This window comes from Osmia bicornis, chromosome 10, assembly GCF_907164935.1.
Source record: "Osmia bicornis bicornis chromosome 10, iOsmBic2.1, whole genome shotgun sequence".
Classification (NCBI taxonomy): Eukaryota; Metazoa; Arthropoda; class Insecta; order Hymenoptera; family Megachilidae; genus Osmia; species Osmia bicornis.
In genome coordinates this window covers 7,274,890-7,294,640 of record NC_060225.1, presented here as the reverse complement: position 1 = coordinate 7,294,640, position 19,751 = coordinate 7,274,890, and the positions used below count along the sequence as shown (strand labels likewise).

General features: G+C 34.2%; 1 protein-coding gene across 5 annotated transcripts in view; it reads right to left on the bottom strand.

Moving 5' to 3' along the window:
- Nucleotides 1-19,751, bottom strand: part of LOC114871237 — a 290,378-nt gene that overhangs the window by 21,209 nt on the left and 249,418 nt on the right. For 4 of the 5 annotated variants that reach the window (XM_029176905.2, XM_029176904.2, XM_046287444.1 and 1 more), the window contains one exon: nucleotides 2,249-2,266. In XM_029176905.2, the coding sequence (XP_029032738.1) occupies nucleotides 2,249-2,266 (18 nt within the window). Of the gene's footprint in view, nucleotides 1-2,248; nucleotides 2,267-7,853; nucleotides 8,164-19,751 lie in introns of those variants that run through there. The other variant, XM_029176907.2, reaches the window with a different exon arrangement.

Below are 19,751 nucleotides of genomic sequence, written 5' to 3'. Positions count from 1 at the left end.
GCAATTCGAAGATAGGAATCGATACCGACTGCAACGACCAGATTTATCGAGTGATAAATAGTCTTCGCTCTCTCTCTTAGCTTCGGTACAAGCGGATCCTAAATTATACGGAAATTCAGTTCGCGAGAAGGATGCGAACAAATAGGAGAAAAACGCCGTTTCAGCCGACTTCCGGTGTGTGTTCTGTATGAAATATATACGAGATCTCGACTAGACACCTCACTTTGACTTAATAATTATTATCTACGGTCACGTGAACGTAATCACGTTAGCGTGTACCGGCCTTTTATGATAATCATACGTGCGGCGACTCTTTAAATTCTTTGCATTCAATCAACGCGGCTCTTGTTCATTTTTTAATTGATTAATTAGGAGGAATAAGCTGAGAGTTAGAAAATGTTAAAAAGGCAGATAATATCAAACTTACGCGTGCTTCAAAGAGTTAATTTAAAATAAGGAATTTTGACAATATGAATACGAATGTTTAAAAAATACAAGAACCTCGTATGCAACATGATGCAACAGAATATTAAATATTATCTAATGTTTCAGTATTAAGTTTCCTTTGAAAATATCATATTCTGTACCTATTCTTCCTCATTTATAAAATAAGTCATTTGCACCGTAGATATACTACGGCAGGGGCAAGCTAATTATCCGGTAAGATAAATAAATAAATAAATAAAAGGTCGCGGAGAAACGTGAAACGACACCGCTCCCGGGTCTCTTAATGCACCAAATGATCTTTTAATTCATTATTTAGTCGAGTTATCTCTTGTGCCAGCTTAAAGCTCTGTTACTAACGTTTTAAAAACCAATATAGATATACCAAAAGGTAAAACTTATGTCAGCCGAGTGTGTATATGTTGTACGTTGGAGAAAAGTCTCAGCATTTCGGTATTAGAAAGTAGTGCTTTTTAGGGCTTTCAAGAATTTCACAGCGAAGCTTTTAAATGGACAAGCTGAGAAGTTTCTTTGACGATGATACACGAGATCTTACGGAAGTCGAGTCATTTCGAACCGAGTCGAATGCGATTTCCCGTTTCAAGTTAGACTCCTTACAGTTGCTTCTTATGAGAGACGAAAAAAAAATAAAACATGACACACTGAACTAAATGAGTCTACGTCGATGTTTTATAATTCGCCCTCCTGAATAAAACGACCTAGTTGATCGTGCATTCACGATTAAATCCTCGACATTTTACATTGTTTATTGACCGTTCCATAAATAAATAAATAGACCAATTAGCGTGTATTAATTTCGTGAGAGATGCTGATATTCAGCTTGCATTTTTAATTTTAGTAGATATTCAGAAAAATTATATTTATGACAACAATTACAAGTTCAAGCATTTATAATATTGAAGTATAATATTTATTTTTCAATGTGAAAAATAAGATTTGTACTTTAATGAGCTTGAACTTATAAAATAATTAATCGAAATGTGTATTATTTCTTTCACGGACAATAATGGAAAGTGTCGATCAGAGCGATGACGTTCGATTTTAATTAGCCTGATTTTAATCGATGCCAAAATGGTAATAAATGCGCCGATGCATCGATGCGAAACGGTACGCAAAAATAAATTAATAAACTTCAATATTGTTGCTGATATTTCTCGTACGTATCGCGTGCACCATGCAGAAGCCAAACATTCGGGAAACGGTCCGAGATAATAATTGTGATTTATGGTCTGGTAGTCATAATTCCAGCATCGATGGCAAATTATGTGTCTGCTTTTCAAAATTGCACCAACGAACCCATACACGTGCACAGATTCCCTTTATGCATCCAGGAGATATGGAGATATTATTATTCTTTTTTTTAGAAAAAATTTTGCTTGTTTCCACTTCCTGACGATTATTAAATGGAAAGGTTATTGTTCTTTTTTTTTTTCAATTTAATACAATATTAATATTAAAAATTCTATAATAAATATTTGATAATATTTTATCGACCGAAATCTTCAATTTTAATTAGCATTGTAAAGCCATTGCTAAGTGACAATAATAATGAATAAAAAAAATACTGATACATCCATTTATAATGTACTAATTGCAATTAGTGATTTAGATGTCAAAGAAAATTACTGTATTGTAATAGCAATTTAATTTAATTTAATTTAACCTGATCTAATCAAACTGCAATGTTTCCCTTTGTTTATATAAATGAAAATTTAATTAAATTGTCTTTTACGATACCTGATCGTTGAACAAAATTGTATATCAGCATGGAATTTGCACTCACCTGTCATAGTAGTAGTCCCTGCAATCAGAAAAAATAAACAACAATTATTTGAGGAACCACAAATTAAAATTGATCATCTATTAAATAACCGTATCAAATGAAAATGGACAAAATTCTGTTCGAAAAAATACATATTGTCAGTATTACATTTCATTCGAACATGTTACATATATTTCTTTTTTCAACAATGTTCGAAACAAATGTTTCTACCGATTCAAACACAACTCGATACACGAGATGCATCGAAATCGATATTTCTGTGACATTTCATACACGACAAGGACAAAATAAATCTCAGGGCGAAAAATACGTAATATTTCTACGCTTTCAAAAATCATGGCTGCAGTGTCAATAAAATAAAGCAATACCGAAACACGATTCGATTACAGAAGAAAAGCAATTTTCATTATTTATTTTAACAATTTAATCAAATCTTGATTAGTTGTGTTATATGGGAAGTACTAAATTTTCTAGTAAAATGTCTAATAAAATTTTGACTGCTTTGTTCATTAAAAGAAATACAGATTCAAGTTTATTAATAATACAATTTTTCAATTAACTAAGGAAAAAAAGCTTCAAATAAAAATCGTAATATCACAAGAAAATTACTAAAATTTTAATAAAGACCCGAGTGTCTTCCTTACATAAAAAGATACCGATTTATATATAATAAATAGTGTAACAAAAGCATTAAATCTCCAATGATTTTGGATCTTTCCTACACCACTTTAAACTTCAATTCACACTACCGATTCAATCGCAGCTAAGTCACACTTCAATCACTGTTTAGTGTTCCATTGAATCGACTAAAGTACGATAGTGTTCAAGTGCCAATCACGTTTCCACCGTAGCAAACGACGTTTCAAAGGTGATCGAATCGTGACTAAGACCTCTGTTGTGTGACAAATCTAAAGACTTCTTTCCGACGTTGAAATTTGGTGCTTTAAATGCATTCTCTTTGCATCGAATCATTTCAAACGTGAAAATAGGAAACACCTGAATCTTTACCTGTCCCTGCATAATTGCCATCGTTATTTACCACACCTTAAGCTTTCACGTTTTTATTCCTGCTGCAAAAACGCTTTAGCGATACTTAAGGTTATCGGACATTACACAGGGATTACTGTGAATTACACAATCCTGTATACACATAGAAGTGATATAAAGGTGTGAAAGAAAATGGTTCACAAGCTGGAACGTAGAGAAAAACTAACGATTCCAAAGAGACATTATCTGTGCTATTTGTAATCAAATTTCCAATACTTTCATTTCTGTCGTTTAAACCGAATATCGAGCATTCTTGTAGGATAAAAGACTTGGATAAATAATAAAAATTATTCGATTGCTTCGGAAATTTGTAACATTTGAAACTGTTTATACTATTTTAGGATGATGATATCTGCGTAGTATAAAGTCTGATAAGATTTGATGAATTAAAAATATTGTAAAATGGTTATGGTATATTTAAAGCTTCAGATTTATCAAAAATGATTTCAAAAAATGTTTTTATCAATATTTCAATTAACCAATAATTTTTTAATTAAAAATACTAATGGATCAAAAAAGAATGCTTGAGAATGTTGAAAAAATCGTCAAGAATATTTAAAGGAAATTTACATCAAAATTGATCATTATTTCTATCGTATAAAGAGTGATAAGTTAGCTGTTAAGTGGCCTATTATTCGTTTATCAGTGGAAAGTGTTCTTTGAGACAACGATGTAAAGAGAAAATTGCCAATTACTCTGCTCGTTGTAAATAACTTGAGAGGCTGATACATTTTAGGTGTCGAAGCGTTACTTGCATCGACGTTTTAATATACGAGTCTAATAAAAAAAAGCAATGACACAGAGAGTTTAATTAAATGAAGAAAAATCGACTGTCAACTTTAGAACAATAAAAATTCTACAAAATTAATAATAAAATGAAAAATGTTACACTTGCAATACCTTTAATAAATTTGTAATTTTAAATTTAGAAATTTGGAAATTTTTCATTCTGTAAAATTTGTAACTTTGTAAGGGTCCTAAGAATTACAAGAAATAATTTATAGTCTTTGATTCGGTTAAGTTATTGGTAAACGTTCGCTTGTGTACTGTTCGTTATTTATCGAATCAATTGAAACATACAGGAAGGAAATTGCTGATAATCAAGAGTAGAAGGAAGCTAATCGAATTTGTGCAACGATCGACCAAACGAAAAGTGTTTCGGTCAATAAACGGTCCATTAGTTTCCGTTTAAATACACGATTTCTGCGGCTGAAAGAGAGAAAACGAAGGACGTTGACCATGAAATGCCGACGAAAGGATCGAACTCCGTAGAAAATTGCCAATTACTTTGATTGCTTTGCTTCGCCTGCAAAGCTCGCCAATGCTCCACGTAATTCTTTGCCTCTGTATATTAATGTGAAACGGAAAGAAACATTTTGTAAGACTTTCATCATGAACGAAGACAAGTATCAAATTAACTAAAGTGGCATTCAAGAGCTTCGGAATAACATTGACATTTCAATCATTATATGAAAACTAATATTCCACTTAACTAAAATGGAAATCAATTTTAAAATACACATGTTATTAAACTTTAAGAATCAATACTAATAATTCTGGGTCGACAAGACCACCTATAAATAACTATAGGTCGAAAGGATCTGATTTAGACGAAAGTAGGTCAGTAATGCTACATACAGTCATTCCATTATTACATCGAGTTACTCGATAAATTCAGATATGAATAATTAAACATTTTCTATAGGGGACAGTGTCGACAGAAATGACAGTTAGTGATGGAAGAAAAACTTAATTTATTCAAAGATGCCCCAAATTTTTCAGAATCCTAGAATATAAAAATCTACGATTTCAAAATTATGGGAATTCTAGAATTTTTAAGAAATTATGATTTTTGGAACTCGATATCTCAGAGTTTCAGGGAGGTACAGAATTCGAAATTTTTTAAATTTTATTTATGTAAAATCATATTTTAAATGTACCCTAAATGTGATGATTCCTTTCTAAAGCCTGTTGTTGAAATACTCTCTACGCACATTTTACTTTTTCCCTTCAATTTTCATCACCTTTGTCGAGGGTACAAGTGAATATCGATCGAATCGAAAGAGTAGGTGGAAAAAAGGGATAATGATCGTGCATTCATGACCCAGAATGTCTGAATATTATTCTCTGGCCGAAAGCGTAACTACGACAGTTCGATCTCGTACACCGATTGGACACGAATAGAGAAATCGACTGACGACTATTCGAGCGTATAATTCCAAATACAGGGTTTGCTAAAAAGATCCGAACTTTATTCGGCTATTACCTGATAAAATTCACGCAAAAATGCCGATGTAAAGGAGACCTGATCGATCGCGGAAAACAGAGAGGAAGGGAAAAAAAGTGATCTGCATGGAATAAAAACGTTTTTCGTGAACCGCACGACGAAACACTGAATTCACATTTTTAAACAAATGCCCAGTATATATATTTTTATACGACCATTTCATATTCACACTTTCAGCAAAAAATATGCATCCCGGGCAATTTATGGTGCTCGAGAACCGGGAAATATAAAATACTCGTATTGTTCGTTATATTTGACCGCGTTTTCACGACAGAGAGAGAAGAAAAAAAAACAAAGAGATGATAGAAATAACGTGTGTGATTTATTTGAGAAAAATTTTTACTTCAATGAAATGCGTTCATTTGAATTGAAACATTTTCTCCAAGTATTTCTAATCAGAATTCTTGATTATTAATGTAGCTTTTATTATAATAATTAAATCAGCCTGTCATTTATTAAACTTTTATAGTTTGTAATTTTTGAGAATTGTAATTACAGACAAATTTTTACTGCAATAAAAGGCTCTGATTCGAAATTAAACATTCTGTATAATTTCCGGGAACCATTCTTAATTCATATACCACTGCTACGTTTAATCTGCATGCATTCATTTGCGTTTTATTATATATTAATAACTGAATCGTGTTTTTAAATTGGTGGAAACTGATTTTCAATGTTTTTAATTCTATATGATTTAATACTGTATTTGGATAAAAAACAAAACATCGATTCGACAATAAATATTATTTGTAATTTTTGAAACTATATATGTTTAACTTGTATCGAATTGATTCCAAATTATACGCGTTCTATATATTTTATTTTAATAAGTAAATAGAAAACAGAATTGTTTACACGATACTGAAATTTCATTTTAAATATTTTCAATTTCACAGAAAATCCCATCGTATTTACGGAGTAAATAGAAATTACATGAGAAATGTATATATAATTTATTATAAAGATTGAAACGTTGAAAATACATGTATGAATGTCAAATCGAAAATTGGAAACGAATCCATTGAAAGGGTATGAGAAAAATCGAACAGGTATCGAAAAATAACGGTGTAATTATGGCGAGCCGATTGTTTTGGCGTGTTCATTGTTATGTGAAGTATTGTCTTTTATTTTGTACATTTTTTAACGAAAAAAATATAATCCCTCTGCGATTGTTTGATAAAACAGTTTGCACGAGAAAATTAAATAAAAAGTTACAAAATTATTGAGTAAAGAACAGATAATTAAATTAAAAATCAAAGAAGCTAATTACACGAGTTACGTTCATCCCTTTGACTTGATCGTGTTAAATAATTAACACCATCTTCATTCAGTAAAATAATTTTAATTCACTTTAAAATATATTATTTATTCAAATCGTTCATATCGTGTCGATTTAAATGCATTGGTTTTACATATTCATTTACGGATTCGCTCTGTCACCGACTCCAGTTCATCTGTGCTTCATTTACGTTACGTTAATTAATGAACGAACTCGAGTACTTTTAATTCCCTTTAAACAACGCGTAAACGGTTTTATATTTCATTCGAAATCGCTTAATTTATTTCGTGCCCCGAAACCCATGAAAACTCATGAGAGCATATGTAAAAGTAGATACCACTTCAGAGGTGTTATATTTAATTAAAAATATTTTCTTTTGTGTCACTGCCAATGCTTCATGATAAATAAATTAAAATATTTACTTAAATAAAATACTACGTGTATTTTTAATAACATTCTCAAGATAAATTGAGAATTAACTTGAAGATACGAACTCTTGGCTAGACATAGTAATTAACGTTACAACGTGATAATAAGGTATTAACAATTGCCGGGGCTATTACTTATATATAGTCCAATATCAGTGATGCTGATGCTGAAGCATCCGAGATCAGAATAACCGATAGTATCGACATATACACTGTTTCTACTGAACAAGACGTGACAGGAAATTTAATAACGATTAAGTGCTCTCTAAATTCGTTAATACGTGCTGAAGTAGCAGGGTTAATTAAATCCGGACGTAACTTCGTTGCCTTGTAATATTTTCAACAACTCTTAGATATGACAAATTTAATCAACGACTATTTCATAAAAAAATTCTTTTTCTCAATTGTTAAATTTCAGAATAAAAGACTTCCATATATTTCAAGAAATAATTGAAAAATTTAGAAAATGAAAATAAAACAAGGCTTAAAATTAAATTCCAATTACTATCGTAACGACCTAATTATCAAAAGAAAAATAATAATGATAATAATTAAGTTTCATACCTTGTAACTGGACTGCTGTTCACATGTACGCACCAGTAATCACTAATTTCACTGAATTTAATCATTTTATTCCTTGCCTTATTAAACATTATTGCAATTAAAAAACAATTAAACATGTTAAAATATTATACATAGTTCACATTTGAATAATCACTAAAATTAAGCAAATTATAATTAAAAGAGAATAAAAAATTCAACTGCACTAAGAAGTGTATCATTATTACGATTGGGTATGTCATAAAGCAAGGAATTAATTAACTATCACATAATTTATTACACTCATAGAAACACACGGACGACTACGACTTTACGTCCGAACCGAACGAACGCCGGCATTGAACTGGCTTTGAGTAAACAGAAAGTAAACCGACGACACTCGTCGACTCGGCAGACTGTTTACTAAAAGCAGACTGATGTTGACCCACTTAGTTCTAAGCCTGTTTTTGTTAATTATACATTCCAAACAAATGCATCCCTTTTGCGCTCGCTGTATTATTATTCAACACGTCATAAGTTATTTAAAAAATGATTAAACAAATTGGCAATTAAATTTATTCTGTTTCAAAATGAAACCAATAGATTATTAATATAAACATTTTATTATATTTATAATATATTTTTATAGCGATCTATTTATATTAATTTTGTATTTTTTTGGCATAGAATAAAAATTGAAATACCTGTATTCATTTTTCCATAATTTACAAAGCGTGCCAATTTTCTGTCACCGAAATGTGTACTGTTACATTTTACTATTTTATGATTTTTAAATAATTTTATTGACCCCGAATGTAAACCAGTGGTAATTTCTCGAATCACTGTACCAGGTTCGCTATATTTTACAATTCTAAAGCTGGCAAATCGGATTTTAAAGGGTTCGAAGACCTCGTGTGCGCTCTCTGTTAAACCACACAAAAGGGGGAATCTTTGATTTCTCACGTAGGAAGGAGACGGCCACGGTTTCCTGCAGCTACCATTGACTCGTTATCGTAACATTATCGGTGAATGGTCAAAAGGGTCGCGGGAAATGCAGCCAACGTAGAAAAGAAGAACCTCGATGGAAAAAGGAAAACAGTGAGAGTTCCAGTGGTCATGGAAGAAACAAGAAAAGAGCCTGTATCAGAGGGAGAAAGAGAGAAAAGGTTGGTAAGAGGTGGAAATAAAATACGAAGCGAGGGAAACTCTCGAATACGGTTCAACGTGTACCGACGACGTTGGTTTCTAGAAATCCTTATACGTGATTTGTTAGATAATCAACAGCTGAAGTTGGTTCTTGAAAAATCTTGCTTGAAAAATTTGTTCGAACGCAAATATTAGATTGTTGCTTACCAAATTCTCAATTTTGATACATGGAAAGTCTGACGTAATTTCATGACATAAAAGTATCGTAAAATGGCACTTGTGATATGTCAATTTAAAGTTTAAAGTTTAATAAAAATAATCATGTAGGTGCACCTTTCCTGATACAAAATGGTTTCTTGTTAATTTTAAATAAATTATATTCTTGCACCAAATATCAAAATAGCCATATGCATGCACCAAAGTGTTTCTTTTTACATCATTATTTACACAGTCTCCCGTGAGAAGCAATTTTACAAAATCATTCAGCAAGGGAATGCAATTTATGTTTATTGAAAACTTCCCATTCAGATAATCGAAACGATTCATATTTAACGCGGTGCAACAACACGCGACGATCTCATTCGTGATTCTATTACAGTGTGTAAAATATCCACGCTTTGTAATACCTTAAACTTTTATCTCCGTCGAGCGTAATTCTCGTCCACCGGGAAACGGCGTATGAATTTTACTGGAAAACTCGTCTCATTATCTCAATATTACTATGAAATGAACAAAGGAGTTGCAGCAGTAAAAGCAAAGCAGAGCTCAGAAAGTGTAGAACAAAAACAAAAAAACTGAAGGAAAATCTAACTCGATAACAACGAAGAAATCCGACTCCTCTTTTTACCTTTTCACTTCAAGATCTTTCCCATCTTTGACTGCGTTTTCTTATTCTTGAAAAACAAGCCACCTTAACGATATTGTTATTTCTGATTGCATTTCAATTCCTCTCTTCTTATATTTCTCGCTATCTTCGAAAGAATCATTCGTAACCTTAGTAACAGCCCGCTATTGCAACTGGGCATTAAATTCTCAAGATTGAAAGTGGAATTGAAAATACCCTCACGTGTTCCAGTGGCACATAAAACGGTTCCAGCCGGCGCGATGTTAATACAGCCGGTAACCAAGGAATTCAGGTTGATGTTCGTAGGAACGCAGATCGGTTGGAGGCCATAGGATAAGCTGAATCAGAATGCGTGAATCGTCGGAGTCTGTTTTCTGGCTGAGTTCAGCGTGAACGTGATTTTCGAGCACTCAAGCGAAGTGGAGAATGGTGTCCACAGCACGTGCCTCTAGGCTAATCCAGCCATCGTCATTCCCTGCTGACTCCATTTCGTTGTATACGTCCTACCTATGTGCAATGGCCTCGGATACGGATGAGCCATAGTAGGAAACGAGAAAAAAAAAAAAAAAAAAGAAAGAGCAACACCCATCGGTCTGTTCGGTGGTTCAACCGAGGAGACAGATCCTCGGGAGGTCAACGTTTTTCCCTCGGTCATCCTGATACAATCCTTTTTAGGGTAACCCTGTCATCCCGTAACTGTACGTAAGATTCGACAAGCTACGACGTGGAGAATTTTAAAACGTTCCTGAACTTGATATATTACATCCAAGGATTTAAGGATTCTTCGAGGAACAGCAAAAATTCTTTCGAGTAAATAGTGTCCTACAGAATCGACTGATAATTTATAAGCAGACTGCTTATGAAAATATGTATAGCACAGTTTTTGCATAACTTTGAAACTGTTCAGTTAATTTTAGAAATATCTTCTTTGTGATCTAAGTTGAAGAATACCAAGTCAAATGTAACATTTTTAAGAGATGATTAAAAATGTAATAGCGTTTAATTTGTATAATAAAATTTGTGTTTGATTTAATTTATCAATGTAACGAGTTGAAAGTGACTTTTCATTTGTCCCTATCCTTGAGAATCACTGTTTGCCACAAGAAACTTTCCAGGCTTTAATTTTTCTAAAATTCTCGACATTTTCGGAACTCTCCGGGGGCTTAAATAATAAACAAAGCGGTGGAAACTTCATGGAGGACTGATTTGATTAAAAAGTTTCTGAAAAGAGTAATAGCTACCGGGCTTCTGAAGTTTCTGGATTCCTCGTGTATAGTTGTTTCTGCGATTAGATCTCCCTGGTTTCAAGGAGATTGCGTTTCCTCAATTAATCCTGGAATTCTCCAGGGAAATGACTTGGTATACAAGAGTTAACAATCAATTGAATTCTTTATGTCTAGCAAAATTTTGAATTCTTGAAATTTTAATGAGAAATCCTGTCTAATTACTTATAAAAAATTTGATAAGATTCATTTGTACGAACATTATTGAGTAAAGAAAAATCTTTGAAGGAAATATTTCAAGGGCAGATGTTGGATTTTGAAAAGACAGGATCTTTTTGAGGCAGCCAAGAATTGTAGATCAGACAGGGAATCATACCTGGTCAGACGATCTGACTTTCCGAACGAGTGATATTAAAATGTATTGGATGCTGAACTATCACCTTCACAGGGCTTTTATTGAAATTCTTCAAGACGATCTTGAAAAGAATTCCTTTCTCTGCTAGGTCGACTCATCTGGAAAGTCACGCCTGCGGAATGATTCCAATGTAAGGGAAGATCCTTATAACGTAATTTCAAAGACCAGAAAAGAACATGCAGGAGGAAATGAAGCTTCTTAAAAAGTAATTAATCCAAAATTAAACGAATTATTTACCATTCAAATTACATTACTACAGAGAGGGTCATTTTACTCCAAGAATAATCTCTAATTTCTAATTAAGATTTCAAGAGTTATGTATTAATTATTCAAATATTCTTCTATATTTTAGATTTGACGAACTGCAATTTTCCTCCAATTACTTTTCAACCTATTTTAGCAATTCTAATTCAAACTTGGAGTAATTATAAATGATCTGAAATGATCCTTTAGATCGAAACGTTAACACCTGTAACCTAGATTTACTATCGACAAATCATTTGATCGATGAATTTCAACGTGATGCATTGTAAATGCATCAGAGGTACTTCGTTATGAGCCTATAATTCTCTGACAAGTTTTCACCTCTTCAACGTACGTGTGCAGGTAGCCACCACAATTATTGTAGAGTGCTCGTCAATCTGGTGTTTCCATATCGGAATCCCGTGGGTACATTCTACGCGAATTTAGAGGAACTAACGCGTGACGGCCAATATTGACCATCGCAAGGGAACAAACGGACTGCTTCCTGCTATTAAAACGAAACACTGCTATACTGACATCTTCTCTCAATCAGATTTCAAACATCTCCACCCCTGTCGAATTTAATTATTCCTACTTCAAAAGCTTTGCAAAAATCTACTATAAAATGAGTCGAATAATAAATTAATTACAAGAGTAACAACGCTATCATCGTCATTATCATTTCTTTTTATTCTAAAGGGAGGAAAGAAAGGTAATTTCTGTGGTTAAAAAACGTGGATCTGCGAGAGTTTATTTTAAGCAGAGATTTTTATCATGCAATGAAACGTTAATGAGATTTCTTGCGGGAAAAACGAAGATCCTACTCTTCTTTTCACTGAAAACAATTACAACTCAAAACGTAGTGTTATGCGTTGATAAAGTGGAGTGGAATAATTTAGTAATCCCACTCGTTCATCTTTTCGTCCCGTAAAGCTGGCCACGTGAAAAGGGGATACTACTCAACAAAATAGGATTACGCTTCCACTCTCACTTTAACCAATTTTAACACGAGCCTGTGTACAACCGCTTATCGTGATTCCCTTCGTACGTCGAGCTTTATTTTAACATGGTAACAAGAAGCTGGGCTATCATAATGTTTTTCATATCTAAACGCGAGTATAATCAGTGGTGACAAAAATGATAACAGGTAAAATTGCTTAATTCCAAGTCTTCAGATTTTTTTAGCTATTAAATATTCAAAGAAAAATTTCACAGATATGAAAATCCAAAATTTTTTTTTTAATATAGGTACATTATTTTTAAATAATTATTTCTTTTTTTTTATTATTTGGTACATATTTCAACAGGTTTGATGGAGGATTGCATATTGAATGGGTGGTTGTTGGCGGTAATCGTAACAGGAAAGAATACCGTTTTAAATGCAAATCTATGCAAGACAATCCGGAGATTGACTAAAGAAGCAAGACTTATCGCGACGTGATATATTTGGGCATGGCTAACTTCCCTTAATTGAAGATTGAGCGATAGCAATGCAATTTATTTGGACGTACATGCATACCGTTTTAACGATCAATTACGCAGAATACGTTTTATCAAAATTATTCACCGCGATCTCGAGAAGATCGTAATTTTCCGAGGGTTTTCCTCGCTCCTGCTCGCAAAATTCCCTTTTTTTCCCTAACTATCATCGAGATACGAGTAGAATTTTACTTTGCAATTCAAACTTTACACTTACTACTTAACATAAGCGGTATAATATTAATATTACTTCAAATTTTCCTATTCTAAAATGTCAAATTCCTTTCAAATTCCAACGAAGAGGCAAAATCATTTTCCTTAAAAAAAGAATTTATTAGAAAATGTAGTTTACGAAATAACGAAAATTAAGCATAACAGTTAAATGAAAATTAATTTTCCCTTGTCAAATACAAAATTCCATTAAAATTAAAGAGAAACACTTTAGTACGTTTCCTCGTCTGAAAAGGAATCAAGTATTTCGCGTCAAAAGAAATTCTCTTCTACACAAAAAGTAGATCGAACCTCGCAAAGAGGTGAAATCAGAAATTTTCTTCGGCAACCCTCGTTTACCCTCGAACAGAGTAAGAACCATTTTCACCGCGCTATTATTTCGATCTCGCTGGAAGTATCGCGGAAAGGAACGTGGCAGCGATCAAAGAAACAGAGGTGGAGGGTGCACAAATGGCCCAAAGACCCTCGATAATCGCGTAATTGAATGCTAACGATGCTGAAATGTTGGTAGAACTCGCTCGACTGATCTGCAAATATACTCATCGGCGTTTCACCACCGTTCGGGGAGAGACGTTGTTTGTGCTTGTGCGGCCTGTGTACCGGGACCACAGAGGGTGGAGGAGCACACGTTACTAGACGAAGCTTATCGAACGCACGATGAACGAACGAACAATCTTCGTTTGTATAGCCGTCGGTTAGAGTACACTTGAAATTAACCCTGATGAATGAACCACCACCCTTCCCACGACCAATTATCGACCGTCTAATGCTTGACGAGTTAATTCAGGAAACTATGCACGTCCAGGGTGTGAACTAAACTACCCCTTCAAGGAGTTAGCGATCAAAGCAACTCTGAAACTGACTTGTTTTTCTTTACAATTACTGTACAATGTTTGCACTTGAATTTCAACGAGGGAAGATAAATGTGGCTGCATCGACGGTGCGATTAAAAGACATTCCGTGGGAGTTATTAAAGTGTTAAACTGTTGGATAAAGGGCACTTATGGTACATCAATTTAAAGTTTAAAATTTGATGGAAATTACTGTACATATGTTCTTAAGACAAAATTGTTGGTTGCCAAACATAGCGAACGATAGACGTTAAAGAAATGGACTTTAATACGTCACACTGATGCATAGAAAATTAATTTCATGACATAAAAGTACCGTTAAATAGCACTTATGCTGCATCAAAATAAGGTATAAACTTTGAGAAAAATAACCGTATGCATGCACATTTCGTTAATGTTCTTAGTACAAAATGGTTGGCGATGAAACAGAGTAAATGAATTTAATAACTAATACAATTTCATGACATAAAATTATTTCCAAATACCATAAATTATATATCAATTTAAAGATTAAAGTCTGACATTCATAACTACGTACATGCACCTTTGGTTAATGTTTCTGATCCAAAATAAGAAGACATTGTAATATTAATCACCGCGGTTTGTCCACGTGTTGTTAAATACCGCTATTGATTTAGATACCAAACACTTGAAGCTGTCGGGAAATGCAAAGCCTGTAATTTATCTGAAAATGCTGCATTATTAATGAAGCTGTATTGTGCATTACCGAACGCAACGTTAATGTTGGTGATTACGAGCGCGTGTTCCTTCTGCGCTATTCGTATCTGAATGCGTTGCTCGATAACGTTTGGCTTGCCACAAACCGCTGCATAACTCGGCAGCCCCCCACTATGCGTTAAACAACATTGATTAGTGACATCTGTAGAGTTAATATTCCGATAAATTTAATACCCTCACCCCCTTTCCAGTCTCGTTTAACGCTAATTGTAATTAACGTTGTCAAATATCATTCCACAATTGTCAGTTGATGAAAAATTTGATACACTTCATAAATAGATATCTTCATAAAGCAAAATAATATATTTAAGTTAATTTGAAAATAATTTTCATATATCACCGCAATACATTTTACTTTTTTACTTTATTATTAAATTTTCAACTGTTTTCTCGAGCGACTGACCAACTTGACAAGCTTCTTATTTTTTCTTCCATTTTTTTTTTTCAACTTTGACATAATAAATTATTTCCGACGGGTCAGACGTGGAAACATGCGAGAATAATTCTTCAAAGCGTTTCACACGCCGGTGTCGCACAAAGAACGATACGTAACGACTGTTGCTTCATCATCCCTGGCTCTCGTTATTTATTCTAAAAAGAATGCAATAGAGGGTGGCGAGATATCAGCCGCGATAAAAGTTGCGGCTGCAAAACGATCTCCGTGACTCCCTTATCCTAGCCGTCGTATGTAAATGTCCGACATGTTTTCTACTGGATACACGTGCACGAGCAACACGAACGACCGTACACCAAAAGGAAAGTCGTGTTATCTCATGTAAATCTTCACGGTGCCACGATAAGCGTGAATTTCACCGCTTGCTTATTAATATTTATGTTTGCCGTTAAGGGTTGCGAGGCCCTCTGCCACCGGTACAGGCTCCTCCAAAAGCACAACCCCCTTTGTTCCCTGACATCGCATACACTTGACGATAAAAATTGAGATAAAAAGCAGTGATTCAAAAATTACAGATAAAATTAAATACAGAACGTTATCCCTATATAATGGCACAATTTCGATAACTTGGGCGCCTTAATTTGACGATGGTTTCTGATAGTAGTTTTTATGCTGAATAAAAATTTCTGAATAAGAAACCAAGTTATCAGAATTTAACCCATATAATATATTATTTATTAGCGAAATTTATTTCTGAATTTCTGTCGTCAAGTGCATAAAAAGGTATCGTTTAAATTGAATATTTACTGAAAAATTTCAAAGTTAATAGAATATAAAAATTTACATTGTAAATTTGAACGATGTAACTTTGAATATAAGACGCGTTCGTGTGTTTTGTAAATAGCAATAGCAGTGTTATGTGCTAAATGGGACTGACATGAATTAGCAACAAACGTGGTTACCGCTTCAATTCGTGCTCAGAGGAAAGTGGACCAATTAAGCGAGTTTTGTCCCACGAGAGGAAACTAAGTTCCGAAACACCATTAGCTATATTAATGTGCTTCGCCGCTTTAGGTCATTCCAGGTCAGAAATGTTAGATGCGAATTTCGAGGCCAACTGGATTCTTTTCCGCTTCGTACAATCAGATACAACAACGTAATATTGACTATTTAAGGAATTAATGACCCGAGGAATCTTCCGCGACGATCATTAACTGCGCTGCATGTAATCGTTCCTTTCCTAATTAGACGCTTACCGAGGAAGTAACAATTTTAAGTAGTCGAAACATTTTCCTACTTAGTCGAATTATTTCCCATATCGAATTATTTCATCAGAATTCGTGTTCATCTGATCGACAAGTATTACCACTTTGCTATGAAATATTATCCCGCGAATGGAACGATTGCAACAGGCTTGTCGATTCTGCCGGAAGTAGTCTTCATTCGTCACTCAACCGGTGATTCGACGTTCTGTGCACGCGAGCCGAATGTCACCATTGTCTTCCGAATGTTCGTTAAATGGGAGAATTAAATTCGGTATTAATTTCGATTGATCGTCGAATTTCGCATATATTAATAATGCAAATTATCGAACACCTTTGATGGTTTAAAATACCATCAAATTAAATTAATATAATTTCATCTGTTTAAAAATAAAAAGAAAATTATTCAAGCTATTCAGGTGAAACTTTTTCTAACGATACGATGGAAATACGTTCGATTTTCTGGTGAATCAAAATTCGTCGTTCGATGGTAGAAAAATGCATCGGTACATCTATCACGATACGTGGCGCGAACCTTTACCGCTCGATTTATCATTCGCGAATTAGAATTCCGTTCTCGTACCACTTCCTCTTCCTCCACCGTGTCACTTCCTTAAGCGACAAATTTTGAACGACACGGTAGCCGTTAGAAACGTTGGATAATGGTGCGTGCCGGTGACGTTAATTACGCGGACCTGTTTGCAAGTATAATTTTTAAATGTCCCGCTGTTACGGCGGACACGCACGTGTATTAAAATATAGCTTAATATGCAAATACGTCCAGAGTCGTCGTTCTGTTGCCTAAGATCATTTGCATCTTCTCCGAGCCACGAGTAAAATAGTACAAAGAATCGATCTCTATCGACCTCGATTTCTACGTTGAAAGAAAAACAGAGAATTCTACGAGAGGGGAAAAAAATAGACGTTAGAGAGGAAAGGATTGACGGCTACATTAAAGCTCGACAGCGGAATAACGGGAGGAAATTTGCGACGATATTAAGCGACGTCTTCCAGATATCGCACGTGTTCGCCTTTCCTGTTTCCTCTCTATGCACTTCCTCGTGTCTTTGACTTATATTTATTCGCGCAACAAAACAGGGTGTTTGCGTCACGTTTGTCGCTGACTCACAGAGACATGTTGCGCACCGAGACGTTGTCGAAATTGATTTAAGACCTCTGTGTGGCTGGTGTACAAAGAGGAAAATGGATCAGGATGAGGATTAAGAGTCTTTAATCTGTGAACTCTGTTGCACGACGCTGAAAGAGCGTGAGGGAAATTTAGTGTAGAGTTGAATTCAATTTTCTTCGTCAATGAAAATATCAAATTATGATTAAACCTTGAATGATTTTTAAAGGAGCAGGAAATGAAAATAATATGAAACACAAAGTTACATCAAGATTGTGGTTCTCTCCATGGTACGCCATCCAAGGGATAATAGAATTAAGATTAGAAAGACCTAAGAATTTAACCCTTTCTTTTTTAATAATATGAAAATAAATAATGTTTCGGAAATTTTTTAGATGAAACAAATAATATATTTAGGGAATTGAAGAACTCCTTTCTTATTAAATAAAAATTGAAAAGAATCCAATGATCCAAAACTGAATAACATTTCTAACAATTTTTATAAAAATAATTTTGTCACCTAGGGAAAATCCTAGCCAGATACTGTCTAAGAGGGTACGTGAAAACGTGTAGGCGTTGAAAAGCGACGGTGACAATCGAGCAACACGAAGATAAAGAGAAAGAGAGCGATAGACAAAGGTGGAAAACATATTTCGCGTCGGCTGATGCATTATCCGTGAGATGTCTGCAACAGATAGTGTCGTGGGAAAACGTCGATAGCCCTTTTCGCGAACGAAGTCTATTCCACGGCTTTCACTTCCGTTTCTCTACTTTTCTCTTTCTACCATCTTTCTTCCATCGTTATCCAACAGGGCAGAAACAGTTTCGCGACGATTTTCGCGTGTCCATTGAGACTGAACGTTTGCCACTTCTTCTTCTTCTTCTTTTTTTATTTCTTTTTTCTTTTTTCATGATCTCTTCGCGACGTAATTTTCCGTCATCCAGTAGGAAATGACGGACCGAAGAAGCGTCGGTAAAGTGACTATAATAGTTTCCACGCCGAACAATGGCCGGATTTCGAAAGAGTTTCGAGGTAAATGCGCGTGTTGGCTGCCGGTTCACGTTGAAAGAAATCGTTCGTCAAGTATGACGATATCTAGAAAAGATTCTTACCCGATGCCCTTTTCTTCTTTTCCTTCGACACCCCTATTTTCGTTCATTGATTTCGAGGAGATAATGTGGTTCGCTCGAGGATAATTCGAGAACGATCCTGATAGTAAAATTTGCAGCGTTAGCATTACTTATGTCTGAGATTGATGGATTGTCGATAAACGTCTCTGAAAGGATCCTCCTTCTTAAGGGCTGTAATGAAGTTCGAAATGGGTCAATCCTTCGCTTCATTTCGTCCTAGGATGCTCTTATTATTTCTGATGCTTTTGTACAGATTCCTTCATTTTTATTTTCAACTTCAAAAAGAATAATGAAAGGTTTCTTCAAACCCATCAGTTAAGAACTTTTGAAAATTATATTAATTTCTTCATTTAAAAATACTTTGAAAAAAATTATTTATTTTCATCCTATACCTTTAACGTTTTCATTATTTTCCCGTTTCAGATGCTCGCCAATTGCCAGAGAAAGAAATAAAAAAGATATCCTCGGGAAAACTCGCTACCGAGGAATAAGATTAAAACGAACTTGTTAAAAGTCTAGTTAAGTTTGTACGTGGCTAATTACTTATTCTCGCATTAACAGTACGCTCTGTTCGTTTAAAATTCTTGGCCGGTTCACGAAAATCATTTTCATTCGGTTACCCTTGCATAATACAACAGGAACATTCCCTTTCGCGTGTAAAACCATGAATATTAACTTTTATAAAAACAGATACGGATAACGATCTCACGAAATACACGTGAAAGAAATGTAAAGAGAAAAAATAATAATTAGTAAAAGAAAATAAATATTTTAATAAAATTTTCCTGAATTTGCAGTAACAGTGATAAAAATTTGAAAAAACACATGATTTCTACTTT